This window comes from Passer montanus, unplaced genomic scaffold (genome assembly GCF_014805655.1).
Source record: "Passer montanus isolate IOZ18808 unplaced genomic scaffold, ASM1480565v1 scaffold111, whole genome shotgun sequence".
Lineage (NCBI taxonomy): Eukaryota > Metazoa > Chordata > Aves > Passeriformes > Passeridae > Passer > Passer montanus.
This window is the reverse complement of record NW_024357725.1, coordinates 1,372,732-1,397,689: the sequence shown is the minus strand read 5'-3', so window position 1 is coordinate 1,397,689 and position 24,958 is coordinate 1,372,732. Positions and strand designations below refer to the sequence as shown.

The 24,958-nt window shown below is 42.0% G+C and overlaps 1 protein-coding gene across 4 annotated transcripts; it reads left to right on the top strand.

The window, feature by feature from the left end:
- The first annotated feature begins 105 nt into the window (after positions 1–105).
- Positions 106–23,778, top strand: IREB2 (iron responsive element binding protein 2). Of its 4 annotated transcripts, none has more exons than XM_039731833.1 (22): positions 106–251; positions 820–909; positions 3,898–4,063; positions 5,178–5,315; positions 7,343–7,564; positions 9,417–9,486; positions 10,509–10,692; positions 11,263–11,402; positions 11,752–11,923; positions 13,037–13,137; positions 13,576–13,692; positions 14,835–14,994; positions 15,810–15,945; positions 16,529–16,613; positions 17,192–17,348; positions 17,630–17,754; positions 18,052–18,156; positions 18,427–18,569; positions 19,007–19,154; positions 19,245–19,367; positions 19,888–20,073; positions 20,670–23,778. In XM_039731833.1, the coding sequence occupies exons 1-22, from the start codon at positions 233–235 to the stop codon at positions 20,778–20,780; spliced, it is 2,898 nt and encodes a 965-aa protein (XP_039587767.1). In that variant the 5' UTR covers positions 106–232; the 3' UTR covers positions 20,781–23,778. The 4 variants fall into 4 exon arrangements, with proteins under 4 accessions (XP_039587767.1, XP_039587790.1, XP_039587775.1 ...); XM_039731848.1 differs by lacking the exon at positions 106–251 and adding an exon at positions 303–416; XM_039731856.1 differs by lacking the exon at positions 7,343–7,564.
- Positions 23,779–24,958: the final 1,180 nt, after the last annotated feature.

Below are 24,958 nucleotides of genomic sequence, written 5' to 3'. Positions count from 1 at the left end.
CTGCCTGCTCCTGGCTACTTCCGCCCTGTCCGCGAAGCCTCGCGCGATCTCGCGCCCTTTCCTCCCGGGTGGGAGGGGGCACAGTCTCGCGAGAGCGGGGCGTGCAGCGGCTGCGGGGCGGGGGCGGGCGCAGTCTCGCGAGAGCTGCGCGGGGGCGGGGCGCAGTCTCGCGAGAGCCGGCGGCCCGCCGGCGCCCCCGGCCCGCTCCCTCACGCTGACATGGTCGCCGGCGATGGAGCCTCCCAGGACAGGTCGGTCACTGCGGGACGGGGCCTCGCGCCCCGGCACATCGCCTCGCCCTCTTCGCCGCCGAACGGCGCTGTCCCGGGCCGCGGGGGAGAGCGGCCCCGTCCCCGCCCCGCTGTCTGCTCCCTGCCGGGGGTTATTTATTCCGAGCGCCTAATGGTTGCTGCAAGGTTTATTTTTGTGTCTTGTTTCGTTGGCTTGGCAGTCAATGCTTTGTGCTTCCTGCTGTATTAAAACCCGTGTCTCTTATCTGCGCTGGTGAGGTGTCTTATCCTGCGTGTAGATGGCAAAGTGAGACAACAAAGGTCAGGTGTGTTGGGGCTGTGCTGGCGACCTGCACTGACCTGTGTGCACCTGCTATTAGCGTTGCATTTACAATTCAGCTTAGTCACACATCTGCATCGCCAGGTGTCTCAATCCATTTGGGAACCTTTCCATGTTGCATCTAATTACAGTCTAGAGAAACGTTATTTCTGGCCGAATCAGAAGTAAAATCTCCTTTTGTGAGTCCTCAGTCAGTGCTGAAAGGACCCATTGTTTCGTGGCTGTAACTTTGTTTGTTTCGTCCCGCAGGAAGCCCTTACCAGCCCGTCATTGAAGCTTTGGAAAGCCACCCAGAGAAAAAGTTTTACAATGTGTCGAAGCTCGGAGGCGCCAAGTACGGTACGGTGCTCTCCGGGGTGATGGGGCGGCACCGGAGCGCGCCGCGCCCGGCGCTGGCAGGAGCTGCCCTTGGGGATTTCTAATGGCTCTGCTTGGAAGCTGATTCTATCCCAATTTCTTAGTGCTTTATGGCGTTTGCAGGGGTAATACTTGTAGGGTTTTTTTTACTAAGGGAGAAAGTACAGGAGTTTCTGCAGTATTCCAAATCAGAAGAATTACTCACTTTTGGAAAAAAAAAATGAAGCGACAAAGAACTCCTATTTAATGCTTCAAAAATAAGTACAGCTTCTGCTGTAGTTCTGCACAGCTTCATGGTGTGCTAGTTTCTGCTCCCCAGCAGCCTCACGGAGGGGGTGACTGTTGCCAGAACTGGCTCCTGCTGCAGGCTGAGGCTTTGTGCTGCTCACGCCGATGCCCAGTCTCGGTCTGGCATTAGTGTGCGGTGGCTGTCGGTGCCGGGAGACCTGCATTGGGTCTGAGCCCTGTCACAGTGGTGCACGTGTGGTGGGAGGGGACTCCCTGCAGGGGAGGGAGCTCTGCTCAGTGCCAGCTGGAGCAGGCTTTAGTCCTGCAGGTAATCAAAGCGTGCTGGCATTGTTCTCTCCCTTTGTCTTCATGTTAAACTGAAATACTTATATGGGCTACTTGGTAAAGGCATTTGGGCTGGTTTTTTGCAATTTTGCAAGGTCTGAATTCTTCTGTATTCACAAAATTTGTAGTGTGCTTCTTGAATTAAAAAAAATCAGTGCATATTTCACTTTAAACCCATATTTGACCATAGTTATCAACTCCATGTTGTTTAAAGAGAAGGGAGAGGGGGGCACAGTGTCTGCTGAAACTTTGTGCAACAGCTCTGTGCTCTTGCCAACTTCCCCTGCTTGTAGTACCAAAGTCTTTCAGATAAGCACACACGGAGGAAACAGTGCTTCTGCTGGTGGGTTGGTCCAGGGAGAAGCAGTGCTGTGCTAGTAACCAAACCAGGCAATTCTACAGCAGTTTTGTGAAAAGCCTCATGACAGGAGTGGAAATAAAACAACAATACACAACCTTCTGCTAAAATGTGCCATAAAGCTTGCAGCAGCAATGGGTATTGCTGAACATGTTCTCAGGAGTCTAAACACAGTGCACCAAGAGGGTGTTTGTTTTCCAATAGAAACTTCTGTGCAGAAGCTGGAAGCCTCATGTTAACTTCCTGGTAGCAAAATACTTAATAACTTCTAGATGCAGTGTGGGACAGCACTGCTAGCAAATTGAGCATCTGGAATTGCTCACTGCATTTGTTGCTAGAACAGTTTGAGTTTTACCTGTCTGGCTGTAATTTGACATTAATTGCCAGTTGATGTTAATCAGATTACTAATGTAAATGTTAATTGGTTTACTTACCAGTTTTCTAGTGTTTTAAGACTTATGGGGAAAATGAGAAGAGCTCAAAAGGATTTAGGGCAGTGAGGATATGTAGAGATTTTGACCAGGCTCTTGCTGGGCTGGAGCTCATGTGGGGAATCTGGCACGATTAAGCTGTGCCCGTCTGGGAGGACAGAGATGGCACTGCCTCCCGTGATGCTGTGCTTAACTGTGCCCCTGTGAGCTGCCTGTCCCTCGTGCCCAGTGCCAGTGTCCCTTCCTGACCCTGGGGCTTTGCTGTGTCCAGCCCAGCTCTGCCTGCTGCTCCTGGGGCCAGGCACGGCAGCCCCAGAGCCTCCTAGGGGGCCCTGGGATCTCATTTCTGGAGCTCTCCTGTACCCTGGAAGCCCCAAACTGCACACGGGGTTGCAGATAGGAGCTGCTGGTGCCTCATGGGGAGAAGCAGCTGCTCCTCCAGAGTTGGTGCTGAGCAGCCCCTGGGGCAGTGAGATTTGAAACCCACAAGAAGGTAAACAAGTTCTTCTCTGGGAATCTGGCTTTTAAATCAAGGGAGTAATGGCATGAAGGTTCATGAGACCTTTTGGATGACATCTTTATACTCAAATTTATTCAAATCTTAAACTCAAAATAGTGACTTGTCTAATTAGACAACAGTGGATATTATCTCAGAAAGACACAGTGAGAATAGAGTCAGCAAGTTCTAGATTAGTAGTTTTTGAACAAATCACTGGATTAGGTTGAGACCACCAATTTTTTTTTTTTTTTTATTAAAGCCTGAACTTAATTGTTTCGCCTTCCTCCAGCTAACGTTTTTTAGGATTTCTCACTGTTCTTATGAAGCTAGCTGCCTGCTTGAATTATGCTGAAAATGGTGGGATTTGAGGGAGAAACGTCAATCAATCTTAATTTTTTTTGTTAGTGGTTATTTTGTTTTGTTTGCAATGAATAGTGACATTGGGTGTTTTTTCTCTTCCCTCTTATTTAATTCTCATTTCCATTTCCCCTTTTCTTCTGTGAAGGAAACTGCTGCTTGTCTGTACCTTGATTCATATCAGTAGCAAACTAACTCAAGCTGTATTTAATGAAACCTTCTTTATGTTTTAGGGAGTGTGTTAATTTTAATAGGGACGCATGGCAGAATAGTTTCTGGCCTTTGTATCACTGTTTATTGGAAATAATATCCTGGCATTGGTTGCTTTGCCTTGGTATCTTGAGTTATGGAATAGCAAAATTTACAGTTAAAATGGTTTTCAGTATTCCAGTAGTTGTTGCTTTTGTCCTGCTCTCAGCAGTAATCCCAGGTCTGTATTCCTTGCATCTCTCCCCTGCCAGCCTAACGTACCTTATTAAATGTCACTGTCTGACCAGTGTGCACAAGCCATTGGGATCTCCCACTAAAATCCCATAGGATAATGCATCAATGTGTACATTTTGCAGCTCTCTGTTCCATATTGTGTAGGGAATATCACACCCAAAGACAACTGGAAAAGCAAGCTCCTGAAGCTCTCATCCTTCCAAACCCTAGAATAGTAGAATTCCTCAGAAATGTGAGATTGTCATTTTAAAAAACTGTGTAAGCTGCAAGTGCTGTGCTCATGGGGCCTCTCCCTTGCCTCACCCCAGATACTCTGCCTTACTCCATCCGAGTGTTGTTTGAGTCCAGTGTCCGTAACTGTGATGGCTTCTTAGTGAAGGAAACGGATGCTATGAACATCTTGGACTGGAAAACAAAACAGAACCATGTTGAAGTGCCCTTCTGTCCTGCCAGAGTTGTTCTTCAAGACTTCACGTAAGTATGTGGGTGTGCAAAACCCCCAAAAGAGCCTTTGCAAACTCACTGAGTTTGTGTTGAATTCTTTGGCGTGAGAATAAATCACACTTCTCCTCTTGATACCCAAGTAGAAACCTGTGTGCTGCCTCTGCTGTGCAGTAGATTTCTCATGATAATTCCATATGATGCGAGGGTAGGAGTTGTTCCTTAGGGTACTCTGGCTTTGGGGCAGGTTGGCAGGGCTGAAACTGCTGGCCTGCAAGGAGCACTTTACAGGATAAGAGCCAGAATACAAAGGGAATGGTGATGTTTTGGCTGTAGCCAGGCGGGTGACAGTTCACACTGTCACTGACAGTTCTTCTTTGAGATAATTGAAGATTAGATATTGGTTACTCCACAATGAGTAATCCAGTTGAATCCATGAATAATACATATATAGAGAAAGCAGCCTCTTAGGATGTTAACCTTCTTAGTGATTTGACTATGGCATAGCTAAAAGGACAGTCCTTGAGCAATTTGCAAATATTCAATTTAAGCTGTCTTGCTGACTCTGTATATTTATTGAGATAATTAAAAAAGGAATTATGATGATAATAAAAATGAGGTAACATTTGCTTAGCAGGCAAAGCCAGTAAGATTTACATACTACTGTGTTCTATAAACATTGTCTCTGTTTTGTACAGCAATACAAATATTGTGAAATTCTACAAGCTTCAGAAATAGCTCTGTTAGACAAATGATACAGGCTGAGGTGTTAAATGTATAGCATGAGCTTTGCTTGCATAGCAAGGTTCTGTTGTAAAGGTAAGGAGAATCTAAAGATCGCTTCTGTACTGATGTACCATCACACCTGAGAAGCAAAGCAAGGCACAAGAGAAGGGTGGTTATCTTTGAGATGGTTCCATGTTCTTGTTTGGTACATTGCCATCAGACACACTGTTGCTCGTTGAGAGTGTGTACCAACTCCAGTGACTTCAAAAATGGTTCAAGTCCTTTAAACTTTAGAGACTAACAGGTGTATTTTCTGAAATAGGATATAGCTACTTCTAGACTTGGATAAAATGAAAAAAGTTTGTGCATTTCAGCTAGTTAATGTCTCATGGTGTTTTACTATTTTGTTTTTGTCTGTCAGTGGAATTCCAGCAATGGTGGATTTTGCTGCCATGAGGGAAGCTGTGAGAAATGCTGGAGGAGATCCAGTGAAAGTCAATCCTGCCTGCCCAACTGATCTCACTGTTGACCATTCTCTGCAGATTGATTTCAGCAAATGGTAATGTACTTTTTTTAATTTTATTTTTACAAGCCATACTTTTTTGTCTGGCACTGAAGTGGGGATTCGTTCAGTTCTTGTTACTATCCCATCAAATCATTTGCCATCTGTGGATCCCTAAAACAAGATGTAGTGGTATATGAAAAAGGGCTGGATAAAAATGGATAAGCACTCTTGAGGGAGAGAAAGAATGTTTGTGAGGCCTTATGGATGAAGCTGACTGATAATCCAAATTCTGGGCAAGATGTTGTTGTAATAACAGGATCTGGCATGGTTTCCAGAAAATAACATGTATCAAGAGAATGAGGCAGAGGGCGTTTGTTGTTTTGCTTTGCTCTGATTTGATTCTTCAAGTTAAACAGAACTTTGTTTCCAAACGTGGCTGCCTTGTCACAGCTCCAGAGAAGGGGCCTGCAATTTTACTGGGCATTTTGAAAGACTGTCATTGCAGCCCATGGCTTGTGACTGATGTGGGTTTTTATGGGCTTTGCTTTAACACCAGATAAATGAGGCTGTGGATATTCTCAGAGAGAAGTATACTTGGAGAGTTCTGGAAAAGTAAGGGGACTGGAAAACTACCAGCATGGTTTGCTTAGTCTGACAGGCAGTGATGTGATGGATACAGCCTGGGGCTGTCTTTGCTAGAAACATAAATACTGCACAAGAAGAAAAACTTGGAGCTTTTGTTTAGTATTTGCTGAAGTAAACACTGAATAATGCAGCCTCCCTTCACCTTGTCCCCTGCCTCTCGATTGTGGAGCCTTCCAAAACCCATGTAGAATTGCATAAACTGCTCAGGCTCTTTGGAAATTTTAAAAGTTCACGGGGAAAAAGCCTGCAGTTGAAGGATATGGATGAGAGTCATTTCTGTCAACCTTCCAAATACTCACAGGGTTTCAGTTTGCAAGTGTCAGAAGAGCAAGAAACTGCAGATGATCTGTTGTCCTGCATATGTGTTGTGTCAGTTCTGTGCTCTGTCCATGCCTGTGTCCAGAGGGACAGCTGATTCTTTTGCAATTAGGCCAGCCTAAAATTATCAGGCAGACCAAGTGTTGGCAAGAGGTCTCCGCTTGCTGCTTTGTGATGATAAATCCGGCCTCTGGAGCATCCCTTTGGGAAGCTGTGGGGGCTCAGCAGCTGCTGGCCTGTGATAAGAAACCCTTCGCTGCAGGGTGATTTGTGCTGCTTTTGTAGAGAGCTCCCATCTGTGGGCTACAGCCTGGTGGGCTGCGGTGGGATTTAGACAAGGTATCTGCTGGGGCCAGGCAATACCCTGCACTTGGGATAACTGAGGATCTGGCTGTGTTACTGAGGCAGAGGAAAGCAGTGGCTTTAATTGCAATTTTGTGATTTAATAATTACGGAGAGAGGTGAAAGTCATTAGTTTTTCACAATAAGCTTTCTTTGCTCTCCTGCAGAGATCAAATGTTGCACAAATAGAGGTGTGCTATATGGACTTTATCTAAAAAAAAAAATTACTTTTATCTCTTACTTCTGACTGGCTTGAATAATGTATACAATTTAGCTCTGCCTTCGAGAATTTGTATAAAAAGCCTAATTATGATCAGGTTATGTTTATTCCTTGAGAAAGCTTTGCCTGCAATCATTCCTCTGTGGTTTTAATAGAACATGTACAACACTGTCCTAAAAAAAAGGAAATAAGTTCAGTCTACCATTTGTATGAGGTCTACCGACACCTTCCAAGTCTAAAACTCTTGAGTTCAGCCTTTGCAATTCTGTTTAGAAAGATTTCTGCTCTGTTGTGAACAAGTGGAAGGAGTTGTTTAGTGTTAATCTTTCAGACAATCCAGTTCTGTTCACTTCTTACCACACCACACTACATTACTTAACTAAGTTTATCCAGCCATATTTTACTTTGCAACAGGGTTGTAATAAAACAACTCTCTTTTTTCAGATACTATTTTATAATCTGTTGAAGAGATTGCAAAAAACACGAGTGGGGGGGCGAGGTGTGTGCTGGAAGCAGGTTGCCGGTGTCTCAGTGGGTGCTGTGTTTGATGTTGCAGTGCAATCCAGAACGCTCCCAACCCCGGCGGGGGCGAGCAGAAGCCGCTGGCCAGGCTGTCCCCGCTGAAGCCGCCGCTGCGGAAGCCGCTGCCGTGCCGGGGCCACGGCGGCTGCCGGGGCTCGTGTGGCACCAGCGAGGCCGGCCGCAGCCCCGGCCTCTTCTCTGCGCAGATCGAGAACACCCCCATCCTCTGCCCCTTCCACCTGCAGCCTGTGCCTGAGTAAGAAAGCTCCTTTGCTAAACTGCCCTGTACCTTTGTGTTGTGGAGCACTGCCTGTGACAGCTCAGGGAAATGGGTTTTTTTTTTAAACATCCTTGTATAGTTTTCACCCATGCCATTGATAAGTTGTTTCATATCTAGAAGTAGGTTGGCTGTAGCAGATAAGAATTAGTCTACAAATTTTTCTTTTTACACTCTGCAGATGGCCTCCTATTGGCTCGTGGCTGTGACTTTTAAATTAAATGTTACCACTTCTCTCATTTCTATACAACAACTAAGCACAGGAGTAATTCTCAGTCTGCTGCAAAGCAAGCCTGATTGAGTAACTCAATGAAGCATATAATTTATCTCTAAAAGAAACTCATAGATTTTTGTAATAACTTTTCAGAAGTCTCTTGCTTTTGAAGAACTAAGAACTAGCCTATACATCATCCTCCAGCCTGTACAGGATCTTACAGTCTGTCTGGCACTGTGTTGAAATTCAGTAAATATCCTGCCTGTAGGTAGCTCAGCAGCCTCATGTCTGTGCCTCTCCCAGATGTCTGTGTTATTAACAGGTTGTTGTGCACTGTTCCATCTATGCCAGTGAGGTGTAATTGTCCTCCTTCAGCTGCTGCCTCTTTGTCTGATGGGCTGTTGAGATCCCTATCTGCCTGTGCTGGACAGGTGTACAATTAAAGAGCTGATCAGATCTGTGTCCCACAGTGATATTGTGTGGAATGCTGTGGTAGCATTGTGGATGTGGAAATGTTCCTGCTCAGGGCAGGTTTGGGAACGCAGGAGGAGCGATGTTTTCAGTGGCCTTGGTGTTCTGACAGCACACCAGCAGTGGTGTTTGTGAAGCTGCAGGGTGAACGCTGACTGTGCCTCGGGGCTTGCTGAAGCAGGAGAGCTGCTGACCTGCTGCTGAGAAGAAAGGGAAGGTCATGACTTCCAAGTGAAATACAGTTCTAAGAATTGAGGACTTCCTGGTATAAAGCAAGCGTGTTCCCTTCCTTGTTCAGCCGCTCAAAGCAGAGGTTATTCCTCTTAAGTTATGGATTACTCTGTTACAAAAAAGTATCACTATCTTAATAAATGAGACATACAAAGAAAGTGACAGCACACCAGCAGTGGTGTTTGTGAAGCTGCAGGGTGAACGCTGACTGTGCCTCGGGGCTTGCTGAAGCAGGAGAGCTGCTGACCTGCTGCTGAGAAGAAAGGGAAGGTCATGACTTCCAAGTGAAATACAGTTCTAAGAATTGAGGACTTCCTGGTATAAAGCAAGCGTGTTCCCTTCCTTGTTCAGCCGCTCAAAGCAGAGGTTATTCCTCTTAAGTTATGGATTACTCTGTTACAAAAAGTATCAGTATCTTAATAAATAAGACATACAAAGAAAAGATAGTTCATTTTATGAGACTGCACTGATTAGTACTTGTGAAGAAAAACTTGTGGCTTGGAGGGAAATACAAAAATGGAGGATAGTTACAATTGAACTAGTGAACATCTTGTTCTTTAATGTACAGTGTTTTGAGATGTGCAGCCTGTGAGTTAACTGCTAGGGAGCAAAAGCTTCTGTGTATTGTAGAACATGCTTGGAATAGATCTTTCAAAGTATTTTTGAGATCACACACTTTAGGAAAACCTTACCTAGAAGAAACAGGTTCTCAGACACAGTGTGCACTAAATCAGCTATATCTCATTGTTTAAAGAAAATTGCTTCCCTGCAGCAAGCTATCTGTGTTCTAATAAACCTCTTCAAAGAGTCCTGCAGGCTTAAATAAGTCTTCATAAAACAAACTAAAACTACAACTTGTTCTTCTGTAATTTGAAATAATTTATGACAGTACTTGCAAACTTGTTTTCTTTCTAGGCCTGAGACAGTATTGAAAAATCAAGAGATGGAATTTGGCAGAAATAGAGAGAGGCTTCAATTTTTTAAGGTATGTCTGTGTACCTGCAGGCTTTGTGGTTGAAGAGTCATTTGTCCACCAGTATTGAGGTTTAGAGGATAAATTAAATGTAATCATTTGGAAATGTCAGGTTTTCAAATCTGAATTAAAACAAAAAAAAGAAAATTAGCTTTCTGACTTGAAAAAGTTTACTTTGATTTGGTTCTTGGGATTTGGTCAGTGGGGATTTATGAAGCACTGGTGTTTTTAATGCCTTTCATGAGCTCAGTGCCTTAGGTCACAGTGAGTTTCTGGCTGAAAGGGTCATTTATCCATAACAAAGTTCCTTAAATTGGAAGTGTTGAGTGGAGATCAGTGTTCAGACATGGCTGCTCTCAAACTGGGCAGCAGAAGTCCTGTGGTGAACATCAGCTTCTCTGCTGCTGGGCAGGGCTCTGCAACATTCCTATTTGATCCTCATCCTCTGTTTTGATGTTTAGGAATTCACTGCAATGATCTAAAACGCTTTTCATGGATGTAGACTAGAGGTTTTTTTCTAAAAGTTGCAAATTAGCTTTTACATTATTAAAGAAGGAAATGGCCAGGCTGAACCTTGTTAGAAGTTTCCGTGTCAACTCTATTAAATGTACCATCCTGAGCTGGCAGGCAGTTTCACCCTGGAGTCTCAGACCTAAACTCAGTTATGCTATAAATATAAATTCTGCTATAGATACAAGTGCTTAGGTTCTGTTGTCTGAATACCAGTCTTAGGTGGGCTTGTAATCAGTTGTATGAACTGAAAGGTAAGAGATTTCTGCAGCCCTGCTTTTGGAAGGGGCATGAATTACTGATTTCAGCCTTCTGAGGAATTGAGTGAAAGCTTTTGTTGATGATTAAGAAGGTATCCGAGGAGATCCCACACCTCTGTTTGACAAAGGGACAAAAGCCACTTGGGTAAATAGCAAGGGTTCTTTTATTGTGTCTTTGGTTTGTCTTTTCTTCTTATGTTCTAAGAATTGAATATAGCTTTGAAAAAATGCAACTCTTTTGTTCTCCTTTTGGAAAAATTACAGTGGAGTTCAAAAGTTTTTGAGAATATTTCCATAATTCCACCCGAGACTGGAACGGCGCATCAAGTGAACTTGGAATATTTGTCCCGAGTGGTTTTTGACGTGAAAGATTTCCTGCATCCCGATAGCGTGGTTGGCACAGACTCGCACACAACCATGGTAAATGGCTTGGGTATCTTGGGCTGGGGTAAGTATGCTCACAACTTCATTGCTCTTCGAAAGGCAACTAAAGCTTCACTAAAAAATATTTCTTCCCACTGGGTGTTTCTATCTCAAGCATAACAGACTGTCTTGAATTATTGTTCTGAATCTTTTTTGTGTACAAGTAATCTTGAATAACATTTCTTTCCATTGAGAATTGTAATTAATCCCTTGTAATTTAAAGAGAAAGCAACCAAAAACCAGCTAATATTTAAATAGGTATTTTGTACAGCAGAAATTTGTGTGAAGGTTTCTTTCTCACAGAAGATTAGTTTTAGATATAAAATATTTTCTAGTTGACTCTGATGTCTAACTTGAGCAATAGTCTTGCTTGATTTTATTTTTGATATGCAAATATTTAATGGAAATTCTAAATTTCTCGCTGTGCCCTTGTTGGAAATGGAGCAATGCCCTTCATTTGTGAGAGAAAAGCAGCAATATGTCTATTGTCATGAATCTTTACGCTTTATATAAAGGGGTTTATTATTTGTTTGGAGCTGAAGACACGGATGTAGGTTGGTGAAGGTGTGACCAGCTGTGTCCCCTCTCCCTGCAGGCGTCGGGGGCATCGAGACGGAAGCGGTGATGCTGGGAATGCCGCTCAGCCTCACCCTGCCTGAGGTGGTGGGCTGTGAGCTCACAGGCACAGTCAGCCCCTTTGCCACGTCCATAGATATCGTTCTCAGCATTACAAAGGTAAGACTTCCGTGCCTTTTCAAACAAAAGAGAGATTAATGCAAGCACCACCAGTGTTGCTTGAGAAATGAATTAAATGAGGGGAGTAGTATGCCTTTAGTCGTGGCAGTGCAGAAAGGTACAAATAATCTCTAACTATTTTTACTTGCTAGTTCTTTGAAGTAGTGAGGGGTTTTTTCTTTCCCCTCTATAGTGGCTTGCTTCTTTAACTAAAAATAATTAATCATTTTTTTTTTCAAACATAGACCTTAGGGTTTCAACTTTTTGTTTTAAATGCTTGTGAATTGTGACAAACACAGCTTGCACTGTACGTCTTCATATACCAGGTATTGTGTTTTCTTTCCAACAGCATCTTAGACAAGCTGATGTCGCTGGAAAATTTGTTGAGTTTTTTGGGAGTGGTGTTTCCCAGCTGTCCGTAGCAGACCGAACCACAATAGCAAATATGTGTCCTGAATATGGTGCTATTCTGAGTTTTTTCCCTGTTGATAATGTGACATTGAAGCACTTAAAGCATGCAGGTAAATATTAAACTAAAGCAAGGATTCATTGTAATTGTGGTTTTCAGTTGTGGTAATACATGTTTTCTACTCTGCAGAAAAACCCAGTATAAGAACCACTGAGTTTTTGCTTGAAGCTCCTTAATTCTTATGTGGTGCTTTTCTGCAGAGTTCTGATGTGCATTTAACATGTAATTAGACTTGTGCTTGAGGTTTGTGTCCAGTCTGGTCCATTTGTCTAATGCCTGAATTACCAACATGATACTGCTTTCCAACATCCAGAGTCCTGGTTCTTTGGAAGCATATGTAAGCCTATAAAAATACTCAGGAAGTTTTCACTTATTTCAAAATATGTATGGAACTCTTCTTGATTTGAAATTAATCCCATAACCACCTGGAGATTCCCTACAAAATCAAAATTTAAAGTGATTACTAGAAATAGGTGAAACTGCAGAACAAAGTGAGCACGTCTCTGATTTTTGCCAGTGGTTTATGTTTCCCTTTGAAGTGGGTGGTTTCACTGGCATCTCAAGCTAAGCAAGGAGGATGTCAGTTCCTTATCAAGCTACTGCAAACAGGAAACCACAGGGTGACAGATGCCAAAAAAAGCTCATTCATGAGTGAGACTCTGAGACTGAAACCTGTCACTTTCAAATCAGAGTTAAATGCTTTCAATAGCAAACGTTTTTGTCTGATCAGTGCAGAGCAGATGAATGGCTTTGGAAGAGTAGCCAGCAGTACTGCCTGTTGTCAGCTAAGCACAGGGTCTGTGTTAGACAAGGAAGCCCTAACACAGAAAAGCCTTATGGATTTCAGGGACACAACTGTCAATTTAGTAAGAGTTACCACTGCTAGAGTTGGAATAGCTTATTTTGTTCCTTGACATAAGAAGACAAGAAAATTTAGAAAAAAATGTAATAATTTATAAACGTTTTAATTTGTGTGTCATTCCTGAATAGAAGTTGGGATATGGAAATGGTGTACTTGAAAAGAAAGCACTTTGAATATTGCACTTAAAACAATCTGAGTGTCCGTAAGTTGTGTGATTTATTTTATTTATGTCTTTAATGTGATATGTCTTTAATGTATTATGTCTTTAATGTCTTTTCTGATGTTTGACATGACCTTCCTTAGGTTTTGATAAGGCCAAGCTTGAAGTCACAGAAGCATATCTTAAAGCTGTGAAGTTATTTCGAAATGATGAGAGTTCTTCCAGAGAGCCTGAGTATTCCCAGGTATGCTTGAAAGGAGTTGTTTGTTTGAGTCTCATAAATAACTGCTGATGATTTCACAGTCTCATCTCCCACTGTAACTTTCATTGCTTTCAGCAAAGTTGTTTTTATTAACTCAGAATTTTGAGAAAGCAGAGTTTGTAAAACGTAGAGGGGGTGGGGATAAGAAGGGAAGCACAGTAACATTATGTTAGTACAGAAACTGAATTCCAGTCATCCCAAGGGCTGCAAAAGGTAGAGAAGTTATGGTATTGTTAAAACATTTGGAATGAGAGGAATAGCCTCTTGAGTGAGTGGTGTTGAAAATAGAGTCCCAGAGTTGTGGATGTCTGAGAGCATTCAAATTTGGAATAAGAGTTGCTGGGTGTCTCGGGAACATATTCCATGCACTGGTGGGCTGGGGTTGGTAATGCCTGCACTTTCTGTTTCTTGATTTCTTAGGTAGTGCAAGTTAGTCTAAGTTCTATAATTCCATATGTCAGTGGCCCCAAGAGATCCCAGGATAGAGTGGCTGTTAATAACATGAAAAGTGACTTCCAAGCCTGCTTAAATGAAAAGGTTTGTATTGCTGATGCTTGTTTCAAAAGGTATTTCCTATCCTTCACCTGAATAAATGTTGTGTTGTCTAGTCCTTGCATGCCTACTGAGCCTTCCTTATTGCTACACAACTGCTTATCCAGGGTGTTCTGTTCTTGCTTGACAGGCATCCCAAGAGTAAATAATAGGTGTTTGGCAGGAACGTGAGCTTCCCAAAGTCCTTAATTTCTCAGTTTAGATTGCTAGGGAGAAGGAACTTTAGGTATTCCATAGTGTGAGCTTAGCAAACATTTTCACTTTTTCAGGGTTTTTTTAAAACAATTTTATGTTACTTAATTTCCGAAACAGAATTTACCCTAAGAAAACTCATCATGCCTTAAAGGAGATGCAGAAAGACTGCCAGTATTTGTAGCCAAGTGTTCTGAGTTCTTACATTAGCAAATGATTTTTCCTTATAGCTTAATTTGTCTTCACAGAATAAATGTTTTACTCTGAAGGTTCTGGTTATCTCTGAATAACTCTGAAGGTTAGGGATATCCATGGGTGTCTGAAGAGTGCAGCTAATATAGAAATGTACCTTCATTTTCATTTTATTTATCATTAATGTTCAAGACCTACAGCAGTATTAGAAACAGCTTATAATGAGGCCTGTGGTACTGTGGTTCATTTGTGCTGGAGGGAGATCATAGCTGATGGTGGAAGACAAAGGGTGAGGTTGAAAGTGACCTCTGGAGGATGTTTGAGTCCTGAAGAGCACTCAGGTGAATGTGGAAAATGCTAATGGACCTACTCTGGTTTAGTTACCACCCTCTTGCAATTAGAATCTTGGACATGCTTCTAATTCAGGAGCAAGTATTGTGTAGATCAGACATGTATTCTTGAGGAGATGTTCTTCCAGGTACACAGGGAAGTGAGTTGTGGAACAGCCACACACAGACTGACATTTGTTCACAACTGTCACAAAGTTAAAGCAGTTGTGAAGGAAGAAGGCTGAGACCCATGTACAGACAGAGGGACATGAACTGAGGGCTGCTTTTAGAATCATGTTAGGGTTCCTAGTGGCACAGCTGAGTATTATTTCAAAACCAGTGTTCACTTGGTCTTGCTGTAATGTCATCCTTTCTGTACTGTAACAGCTGCTAACACGTACTTTTGTCATCCAGTCTGGTGTTAAAGGGTTTCAGATTGCAGCTGAGAAGCAGAATGACATTGTGCCTGTTCAGTATGAAGGAAATGAATACAAGCTGTCCCACGGCTGCGTTGTCATTGCTGCAGTCATCAGCTGTACAAACAATTGCAATCCGTCTGTCATGCTTGCTGCAGGTATGTTGGGACCAGACAGCTCAGCATCGTAATGGTGCTCCCATGTTTCACAGTCCTCACCTTCACTTTTGTAGTTCTCTTTACAGGTTTGAAACTGCAGACTTGTAGCCTTAGCTTGTAGCTTCTGGCTAGGTTATATAGGGAAAGTTGCTTTTCCACAATACAATCTAAGTTTGTCCCATAAAGCAGTATTAAGGAGAGCAATTATAAAATCTTTACACTTCATAGTATGACAGCAAGTAAGCAGTTGTAGGGCTCCTGTAAGTGCACAGTGCCATAGCTGATGCAGGAGGTGGGCTTTAGTTTCAAGGCTGTCCTGGATGATGAGCTGTCATGCCACAGGCAGCACAGAAACTCAGTATTGCTGAGTAGCTGTTCTGTCATTGCTTCAGGGGTATCTGCCACACCTTCACAAGCTGCAGATGGTTTTGCTGGAACAGCTCATCTGTCAGACCTTGCTCTCCTCTTTTTAAGATGCTCTGTGGCCAAGGTGAGCTTCCCCTTAGGGCTGTGTGGCCTGTCTCTGGAGGCTGAATGGATTGGCACTGTGAGCTAGAACATGGTAAAGAGATTTGTCTTAGAGAAAGTAAAGTGGGTGTCTACCTTCCAGGAATGGGAATAAAATTATGCATGGTATTGTTATGCATTAAGAAACTATTCAGCCCAGTGATTGCTTGAATAGTTTAATAAACTGAAAATTGTCTAATCCTCAGGGGGTTTTTATGTTTGATTTAACTAAGGTAGAACCACACAGATGTCCTATGAAAGCATATACAAATCATAATCTGTGTCCTTTTTTCCTTTTGGTTTGGTAGGACTGCTGGCCAAAAAAGCTGTTGAGGCTGGCCTCGTGGTGAAGCCCTACATCAGAACAAGTTTATCACCTGGCAGTGGCATGGTTACACATTACCTCAGTTCAAGTGGAGTATTGCCATACCTCAGCAAGCTTGGGTAAGGCCTGGCTCAGGGTGAGTTTGGCCAGGTGGTGAATACAGGGGCTGTACAGGCTGATAAATAGGATTGCTGTTCCATTAGGGGCTGGCTAATTCCTAACTTAATAGATTGCTGATTTGCTCCCTTGCTGACTTAAAATTATTCTGCTTCATTGTATTCCCACTTCAAAATTTATGATACGTAGCTCTAATACATCAGAGCTGTTTTTCCAGTCACAAATTACCTCACTTTAAGTGACTTGCAGGACAGGATGTACTTGATAATATATTCTAAAAGTGGAAGCTGGATGCAAATTTGTCAGGATGGTCTGTATTTGTCTTCTCTTATCATTGCTGCTTTCAAGGGTTGTTTAGTTAATGGTTTTGGTTGCTCTGTAGCAGTAACAGAATATGTTCAATATTCTGTAACAGTGCCCAGCTGTAGTTTGAATCAGTGACATGTAGTGTCTGTTGTTCAGTTTCTAAAAAGTCTTAACTATCAAGGGACAAAAAATTCTTGGGGATTGTTAATTAAAGAAAAAGCAGTTATGTTAACAAATTGCTCATGACCATGTGTGACTTGATTGGTTTTTCCCATGCAGGTTTGAGGTTGTTGGTTATGGGTGTTCCACCTGTGTTGGGAACACGGCCCCTTTGCCAGAAGCCATCAGGAATGCAATAAAACAGGTAAAGTTCTGGCTGGCTTGTTGAACACAGAAATGTATTTCTCACCCTGTTAAGCAATCAAGAAATACAGTAATCCATGCAAAGTACACTTCATTTGTGGTTTGGACTTAACATGATAGTGTTGGCGTATTTGCTTGTTAGAGGGAGACCATGCCAATTCATTGCTGTGTAAAATAAATGTAATAACTGATATAAAATACAGTTATAAATTACAAGATAAATTCATATGACCTAATCTTGCAGAGGATGCAATGTGTACATTTTGTATCATAAGTGAAGAGGAGGTTTTTAATGTGCTTGAATAATTTTAACCAGCACTGTCTAAACAGCTACAGCTTTTTTCTCTTCTGAAGCAGAAGAAAAATAAATAAATGGCAGGAGAGGAGTTGAATGAAGCAACAGGAAAGCACGTCAGAGGGTCAAAAAGGAAAATGAGAAGGGTAGTGAGAGAGAGCAAAATGCCTTTCAGTTGTTGTGTTAGAGTAAATATTTGAAGTGCAATGCTAAAAGCACATCTGACTTAGTCAATAGAAGTAGCCTAAGCTGTTGAAGTCCTCCAAACTGGGTGTGTCTTTCAGGGAGATATCATTGCCTGTGGGGTGTTGTCTGGCACTAAGAACTTCGAGGGCCGCCTGTGTGACTGTGTCCGTGCCAACTACCTGGCGTCCCCTCCGCTGGTCGTGGCCTACGCCATCGCGGGCACCGTGCAGATAGACTTCGACACAGAGCCCCTGGGTGAGTGTTTTCCTGCAGCTTCTGCTGCTGCAGTGGGTGCACATGGGCACAGATATCTGCACACGGTTTCAGCACCCAGAGCCAATACATTTGAAGAGAAAGTACAGCCATATTTGGTTGGTGTGTGGCTAAAGCAAAGCATTCACTTAACTGATCAAATTCTTTGCCTATCTGGTACCATCTCTGCAGGCCTGAATATATACACGTCTATATTCTAATACAAATCCCAAGTCTAATAGTTTATTCTTCCAAACCACTGTTGTGTTTAAAATCTTACACAGGCACTGGCTTTAATGGCAAAAGTATTTATTTACGAGATATTTGGCCCACCCGACAAGAACTTCACACGGTGGAGGAAGAGCGTGTGATATCATCCATGTTTAAGGAATTGAAAGAAAAGATGGAGGTAAGAGTGGTCTGTTCTACATAATGTAAAGGTTGCATTTCATTGTAGCTTTAATATCTTGCAGTTGAATGTGATTGGTTTGCCATTTTTTTCTGTTATAGTAATGGAGGGCTTAACTGAGATGGGTACTTGTATTTAAAAGCAATTCCTAAGTAATACCCAGTAATGTAACATGTAATGGAAAATTATTTACTAAATAATAGTAAATAATAAAATCACCAGTATGTCTTTTGTTTTTGAGTGTAAAAATACAATAAACTGACTTCTGTTCTTTTTGATTAATTTTCTTTCTTGTAGAAAGGAAACAAACGATGGAATTTACTGGAAGCACCAGAGTCAATTTTATTTCCCTGGGATTTAAAATCTACTTATATTAGATGTCCTTCCTTTTTTGATAAACTTGTAAGTAAAGTGGATCTATCCACTAGATCATATGCATTGCATTTAAGTAAAGGAATAGCTGTTACAGCAAACCTTCAATGTTGAACCAACAAATTTAATTATCACTCCTATTTCTCAGTCTGTGAAGTATTTGTGTCTGTGGAATGAGTAGAGCCTGCCCATCCAGGGGCCTTCCTATACTGCAGATATGTTTATGTCTCTAGTTCCTGGAAGAAAATGTTTAATGTTCCTTTTGTTCCCTTCTGTTGTTGTTCCCCCCTGCCCTGTCAGGCCAAAGAAGCAGTTCCACCACAGGCGGTTGAAAATGCCCACGTGTTGCTGTTCCTGGGGGACTCTGTCACCACAGATCACATTTCTCCCGCCGGGAGCATTGCAAGGAGCAGTGCTGCTGCCAAGTACCTGACCAGCAAAGGGTGAGCCCTGCTGAATAATTGATCAGCATTGCCACCTTCTCTAGAAATGCCTGTCTGCAGAAAGGGGAGACTATATGTGGAAAAGCAAAATACTTACTCAATGTTAATAAATATGCTGGTAATGGTTAAGAGGATTAGTAAGGTGGGTTGTTTCCTAGAGCAGTCTCCCCATAATTCTTATGTAAGTACCACACTGCTTGCTGCACTTTATAAAAAGTTGTAGAAAATTAATTTAAATTTGCAGCTTTCCTCATGAATAACCTAGCAGCGATTTGGACATTGTCTATGATCTATGATAATTACATTCATTGGAGATCCAGTTCTTTACATCTTCCACTAAAGACTTAGATATGCTGCAATAATTATAAGAAAAATCATAATACCTTTTAAATCAGATCATCTTTAACTGATTTCTTTCAATTTGCTTTTTATTTCAGACTCACACCTCGTGAATTCAACTCTTATGGGGCTCGAAGAGGTAATGATGCTGTGATGACAAGAGGTACCTTTGCAAATATCAAGCTTCTGAATAAGTTCATAGGAAAACCAGCTCCTAAAACAATTCACTTCCCATCAGGACAAACGGTAGGAATATATTTGTTTGCACAGCTACTCTGGAAATAGGGAGTGCAGGTTGAGAACTCACTCAAAATGTGTCGTTTTATCATTCCACAGCTAGATGTGTTTGAAGCAGCAGAGCTGTACCAGAAGGAAGGCATTCCTGTAATTATTCTAGCAGGAAAGAAGTATGGACTGGGTAGCTCAAGAGACTGGGCTGCGAAAGGGCCTTTTCTACTGGTACTGCTGGTTTGTTGGGGTTTGGGGTAGTTTTGTTTTCTCTGGAAATACCTAAAAACACATTGTATAATTTCTGTGTTAGAATCTTCATGGAAGAGAATCGCTAGTCAGGATAGATCTGAATTTCCTCATTATGTAATTTACTGTCTTGGATACCAGACTTTGAGACAAATCCAGCATTTGTCTGTGCTGATCTCTGTTTGGTCTCCATGGGGTGTTCAGTGTCTCATTGTTGGAGGCTAATTTCCACTAATATTGAGAATATGTTCAAAGTCAGCCATTGATTCATTTCCTGTTAACCCCAGCATGGTCACTGTCATTAACAAACTCCATTTCACACTGCATGGGCCTGCTCTGACTTGTTTGCTTCCATCTAGCTGGGAAGCTACTAAGTGATGTTTCCAAGGTACTTAAAGGACTCTGTGCAAAGCACTCTCTCTTGAGTTTGAGTTGTGAGATGTTGGATGTAGTCTGTGTTTGAAGGTTACTTCTGTGTTTCACTCTGCTTGTATTTTTGCAGGGTGTTAAAGCTGTCCTAGCTGAGAGCTATGAGAAGGTTCATAGGAGTCAGCTGATTGGAATTGGCATCGCTCCACTTCAGTTTCGTCCTGGGGAAAATCCAAGTACTTTGGGGCTCACTGGCAGAGAGCAGTTTTCTATATTGTTCCCTCCAGACCTGTCGCCCAGAATGACGTTGGATATTAAGGTATCTTTGCAGTATTTTTAATTTCTCTGTTGAATGTTCTGATGCAGAGGAAAAAAACTTAATTCTGATGATAGGAAGCAAAGCAAGAAAAGACAGAATTTAATTCTCTTGGAAGGTAAGCTTATTGTCCTGCCTGAAGTTTGCCATGGCTGTTGGAGTTTCCCAAAGTACATATACACGTGTTCTTTGTATACAGCTTTGTACGCAGCCTGATATTCTTGATTATTCTGAGTGGTATTTTGCCCCTCATGGGCTTGGTCTTAGGGTAGAATTGAGTCTGTCTCTCATAAGGTGATGACTGGAGAGAGGCTTCATCTCTCCTTGCTGTGTAAACAAGCCCATAACACTCTTTGTGCCACCTTAGGGATGGGATGCTCTTTGGTTACCACGAGGGCCCTGCGTGCTCCCGGTGCACAACAAGCCTTCCTTGCATCTGGCCCCAGCACGCTTGGGGCTGTATGGGCACATCAGAGTGCTGAATTTGCTTGTGTTCTGTGTTCAACAAAACTTGGGGTTAGAATGTTGACTGAGAAATAAGCAAGGGGAAGTGAAAGCAAAGCTTAATCGGTTTTTCTTTTTTTGCTTTTCTTTTGAAGACAAGCACTGGAAAAGTATTCAGCGTGATTGCCTTGTTTGAAAACAATATGGAGATAACTTTGTACAAGAATGGTGGAAGTCTAAACTTTGTGGCTCGAAGATTCTTGTAGTAGCTACTGAATCTCTGGGTGCCCTGCATAACTGGTAATGCAGCCAATGCCTTGTGTGAACCCAGGAATCTGTACCGTGGAACTGCAAACAGTCCTAGTGTGCTCAAAGTTACTTCGTCCATGGATGTAAAAGATTGTGAATCATTGTAACTGCAACGAGATCCTTTCTGATTTTGAATAATATTCTAATGGTGCTATTAAACATTGCTAAAATCAACATGTGTATTGTGACAAGAGAGCTGTAAGTATGGAGGGGATGTTTTATCAGACCATTTTGTAAATAAACTATGCGAAATTGAAACTGATTGTGCTGAAGATTATTATGTAAGAAGATTTTCTGCAGTTGTTTCCACTAATTTTTTGCACCTGTAAATCTGTGTACTGCTGTTTGTTGGTATAAGAGTAACAAGATGGTAGGGAATTTTAAAGGCCAAACAGATTTTTTTTCCCTCAACCAAAGCTTAAAAAAGATACAGTTTTCAATTTCTTTAGGTTATGGGCTGAACAAAAAGCAGCCCATATGAGGCCCATGGTATCCTGTAGCACAGATGTTGACTTCCTTACCTTTATGGGATTATATATCCTCTGGATCCAGATTTAAACTGCTAAAGCTATGAAGTATGTAAAATTCTATGTGCTTAGAAATATGGGAAACATTTCTGCATTTAAAAACAAATCTCCCAGTTGTTTCACTCATGCAGGTTAAGCCATGGTTCTTCATGCCTTTCAACTGAAGTTTGTCACATCTGCTTTAAGGGATGCACTTTTGTCATTTGTGACATCTGTTTTTATTGTGCTCTCTGCAATATCATTAGAGAAATACCTCCTTGTAAAGTTTTAACCTTTAAAGCCTTTTAAAACATTTGGTAGGGCTGTTTAAATTCATCTGCTTTAAAAACAACCTGTCTAACACATTACACTTGTCAGGTGTTCAAGAGCCAGATGGCCACCCTGCCTTTGAGTGCATCCTCACATGCTGGCAGCTCTGAGGAGGAGCCCAGAGCACTGAACAAACCTGTCTCATGGCACTGCAGCAGCTGTGGCTGGAATTGTCAGCACAGAGGGCAAAGCCTCATAGCTCGTATTGGCAGGAAATGCAGAGTTGCTGCAGCGTGGCTTGTGTTCCCACAGAGCTTTGGTGGTGTCTGAGCTGTGTAAGTGAGTCTGCAGCTCCAGCTGGCTCTTCCTGTGCTCCTGTCTTGAAAAGCTTCATAACTCCACTTACAGTTTGTGTAGAGTTTAATTTCTGCTGGAAAACAAAACTGCAATACTTGCCTATAAATTGTCAAGATTTTGCTTTAAGGACTTTTGTTCTTGATTAATGTTGTCTTAAAACATACAAGAGGACTATAATTAGCTTTAGTTACATGTACTTTTAATTTATAACCAGATACTGAAATAGTTGACTTCTGAACTGACAGATGAACTGTTCAAATCTTTAAATAGTATGTTTGACATTCCTTTAAAAAAAGCCCCGAACCCAAAATACTGCAAACCTCTTGCATAATTATATCAATACAGTGTATTAATTTGTTGACAGTTCAAAAGCCAAACTAATTTGATTGACAGCAATTTGATACTTATTTTTCTGTTTTGTTAGACAACGTTGACTAAAGTTTGAAGTTCTGTATAATCTGGTTTTATATTTCACTAGTTTGATGTGATTTTCTTTTAGGTGAGATGAAAACCATTCCAGTGACTCCTACCACTTCTAAGGGGGGATAAATCAATGCAGTTTTGAATGTTATATTCAACGAATGCTGAACGAGTTCCTGTTCTGTGGTACACTTCCATTAATTCTATCCAGCGTGACTGGGCAGATCTTGTACTTCTTGTACAAGTGTCTGATACTATTTTATCCCTGCTCAAAGGTATATTCTTGATTTAGTTCAAGGAAATGTTACTGGGGAGAAAATGAGCATTTAGTGCTGGTACATAATGGTGCCTCATGCAGATGATACAACTGCAACTCCATGCCTATTTACTGATGCTTGAAGGAAACAGCCCCCTGCCCTTTCTCCATGCTTCAGGAGACAGGGATCCAAGCCACGTCACGGCAGATTGATGAGGTGAAGTGCAATTTCAAGGCATGTGACTTACCTGCAAGTTGTCACCAGTAAAGCAAGTCAGTTCTTTTTAGAGACATGGGCTGGCTTCATTACCTGAGCAGTTGCTTTGATTCTACTGCACTAATGTGGCTCGTAGGCCACGAGAGAGAAGTTCTGAGCGGTGCTTGGGCACAGGGGCTGCTCAGCTGGAGGCTCCTGTTGCTGCAGCAGGTCCAGCTGTCAGCCAGCCCAGGAGTGCCATGTCCAAGGTGTGCAGGCTGACCTCTCCCCTTGGAGCCCTACCTGTGGGACAGCACTGCCCATGTCCCATCTGCTCAGTGGTGGGGGCTCCTGGCTCGTGAGCCGTGGGAACAGCCCTGGTCCCTGTCCCCTGTGCAGAGCACAGCTCAGGAGGCCAGCAGCCAATGAAGGCATTTAACTCTGGACACACTGCTGGCACCCTGAGTGCCATAGGTGGGCAGCAGGGGCAGGGCCTGGGACAGTCAGGATTGCTCTACTCACACACCAAACATTCAGTTCCATCTCTCTTTAGTATCCTAAGGTGTAGGAGGATGTGTACCTGTTGGAGAAGTGACTCAGTGTGTTAGATAGATTTAACTTAGACCTCTCTCCATTTGGATTTGGGGGAAGAATCTTGTTGAAATTTTTGTAAATGTTTTCTTGCTTCCTTCTTCCTCCCCATCCCAAACTACAAAGCTTTGGGATAGTGTTGATGTTTATACATTTTACTCCTAAGTATAAGGCCAAGAAGCTATGTATATTAATGCTATTTAAGCAACTGCAAATCATTGTCTGCTGTTTAAAGCCAACAGAACAGTCTTAAGTTCAGTAAGTATTGCATAAATATATCTTAAGTTCAATTGATGAAAATTGTGCATAGAATGTTACCAATGTTGTAAATTATTTTTAATAAAGAAAAATGTATGACAGTTCTTGTATGTTACTGTCTATTTTGAATAGATAGTAAGGAATACACTTAAAATGGTACTGTGTGTGAAGGGGTGGGGTGAATATAAAGAAAGGGGATAATATTGTGTGTTAGAGAATGATGCGTGTTCCATTTACTAGTTTGGAGCGAGTTTGGGCTCACAAAGCACAAAGCATGCCTAGCTGGTGTGGAAGGATGTTCTCTGGGTCAGCTGTGCTCCGGACACCACTCTGGATGTTATATCAAGTGCCTTTTCAAGAACTTTTTCTTTCCCTTCTGAAAAATGTCTCATTTGGAATCTAGATGAAATCCTGTATAAAAGCAAGCTCTTGGCCAAGGTCACAACTCTGACAAGGTCCTCAGAAGTGATTTGGGGATGTCCACCACTAACCTACTTCAACCCCCACTTTCAGCACAGCATTAGACTGGAGTTCAACCCATGGATGCTAAATTATTCAAGTCTATCTTTCTTCAGATAATAAGACAGGCCAAAGTACAGCCTTCAAACTCTGCCTTGCCTCGCAACAACAGTGATCTTCCCCCAGAGCACCAGGCAGGCAGGAGAAGCACAGAAGTTTATAGGTCTGTGCTTTCACAGTCCAGTCTGGCAAATGAAGCAAGAATAAGGAGCACAGCTCTGCGTTATAATCTTGTTTGCAGAGCTCAGGAGTACATTTCTATAATCAGCCACAGCAAGAATGTTTTCCCACTGTATCGATTTTACTCCAATGAGCTAAAGCTCCAGGGCCTCAGAAATCAGGAGAGGGAACACGAAATATTTTACAGAGCTCTATTCTCTGGGGAAAAACCCCTTTATTTTGTTATTTCTAGTGAGAAGAGTTGGTCAAATACTTTTATTAACATCTGTTCTGAAACTGGAGAGAAAAAAAAATGTTTCTTGGGGAAATAGTTTCCCTTTTCTAAATTCCCTATTTGGTTAAAATAAGCATTTGATGAAGATAATCTTTTCAATTTTGGGTCCCTAATATTAGAAACAACACTGAAATTTTGTGATAGAGGATTTTTAACTGATTTACTTAAGATGCCTTAGGTGTTGTTTGGGTTTTGTGGGGAGAAGGGGTTGTTGGGTGTTCTTCAGCTGTCTTTCCTAAATTCCTTTTTCTTCAGGTTCCTAATTCTGTCATAGCAGGATGTCAACTACAGCAGATTACCTTTTTTCA

Excerpts from the sequence above, each read along its gene's own strand:
- IREB2 (XM_039731833.1), top strand. Across the intron at positions 910-3,897 it reads GCTCGGAGGCGCCAAGTACG|ATACTCTGCCTTACTCCATC; the intron begins GTACGGTGCTCT and ends GCCTCACCCCAG. Across the intron at positions 5,316-7,342 it reads CAGATTGATTTCAGCAAATG|TGCAATCCAGAACGCTCCCA; the intron begins GTAATGTACTTT and ends TTGATGTTGCAG.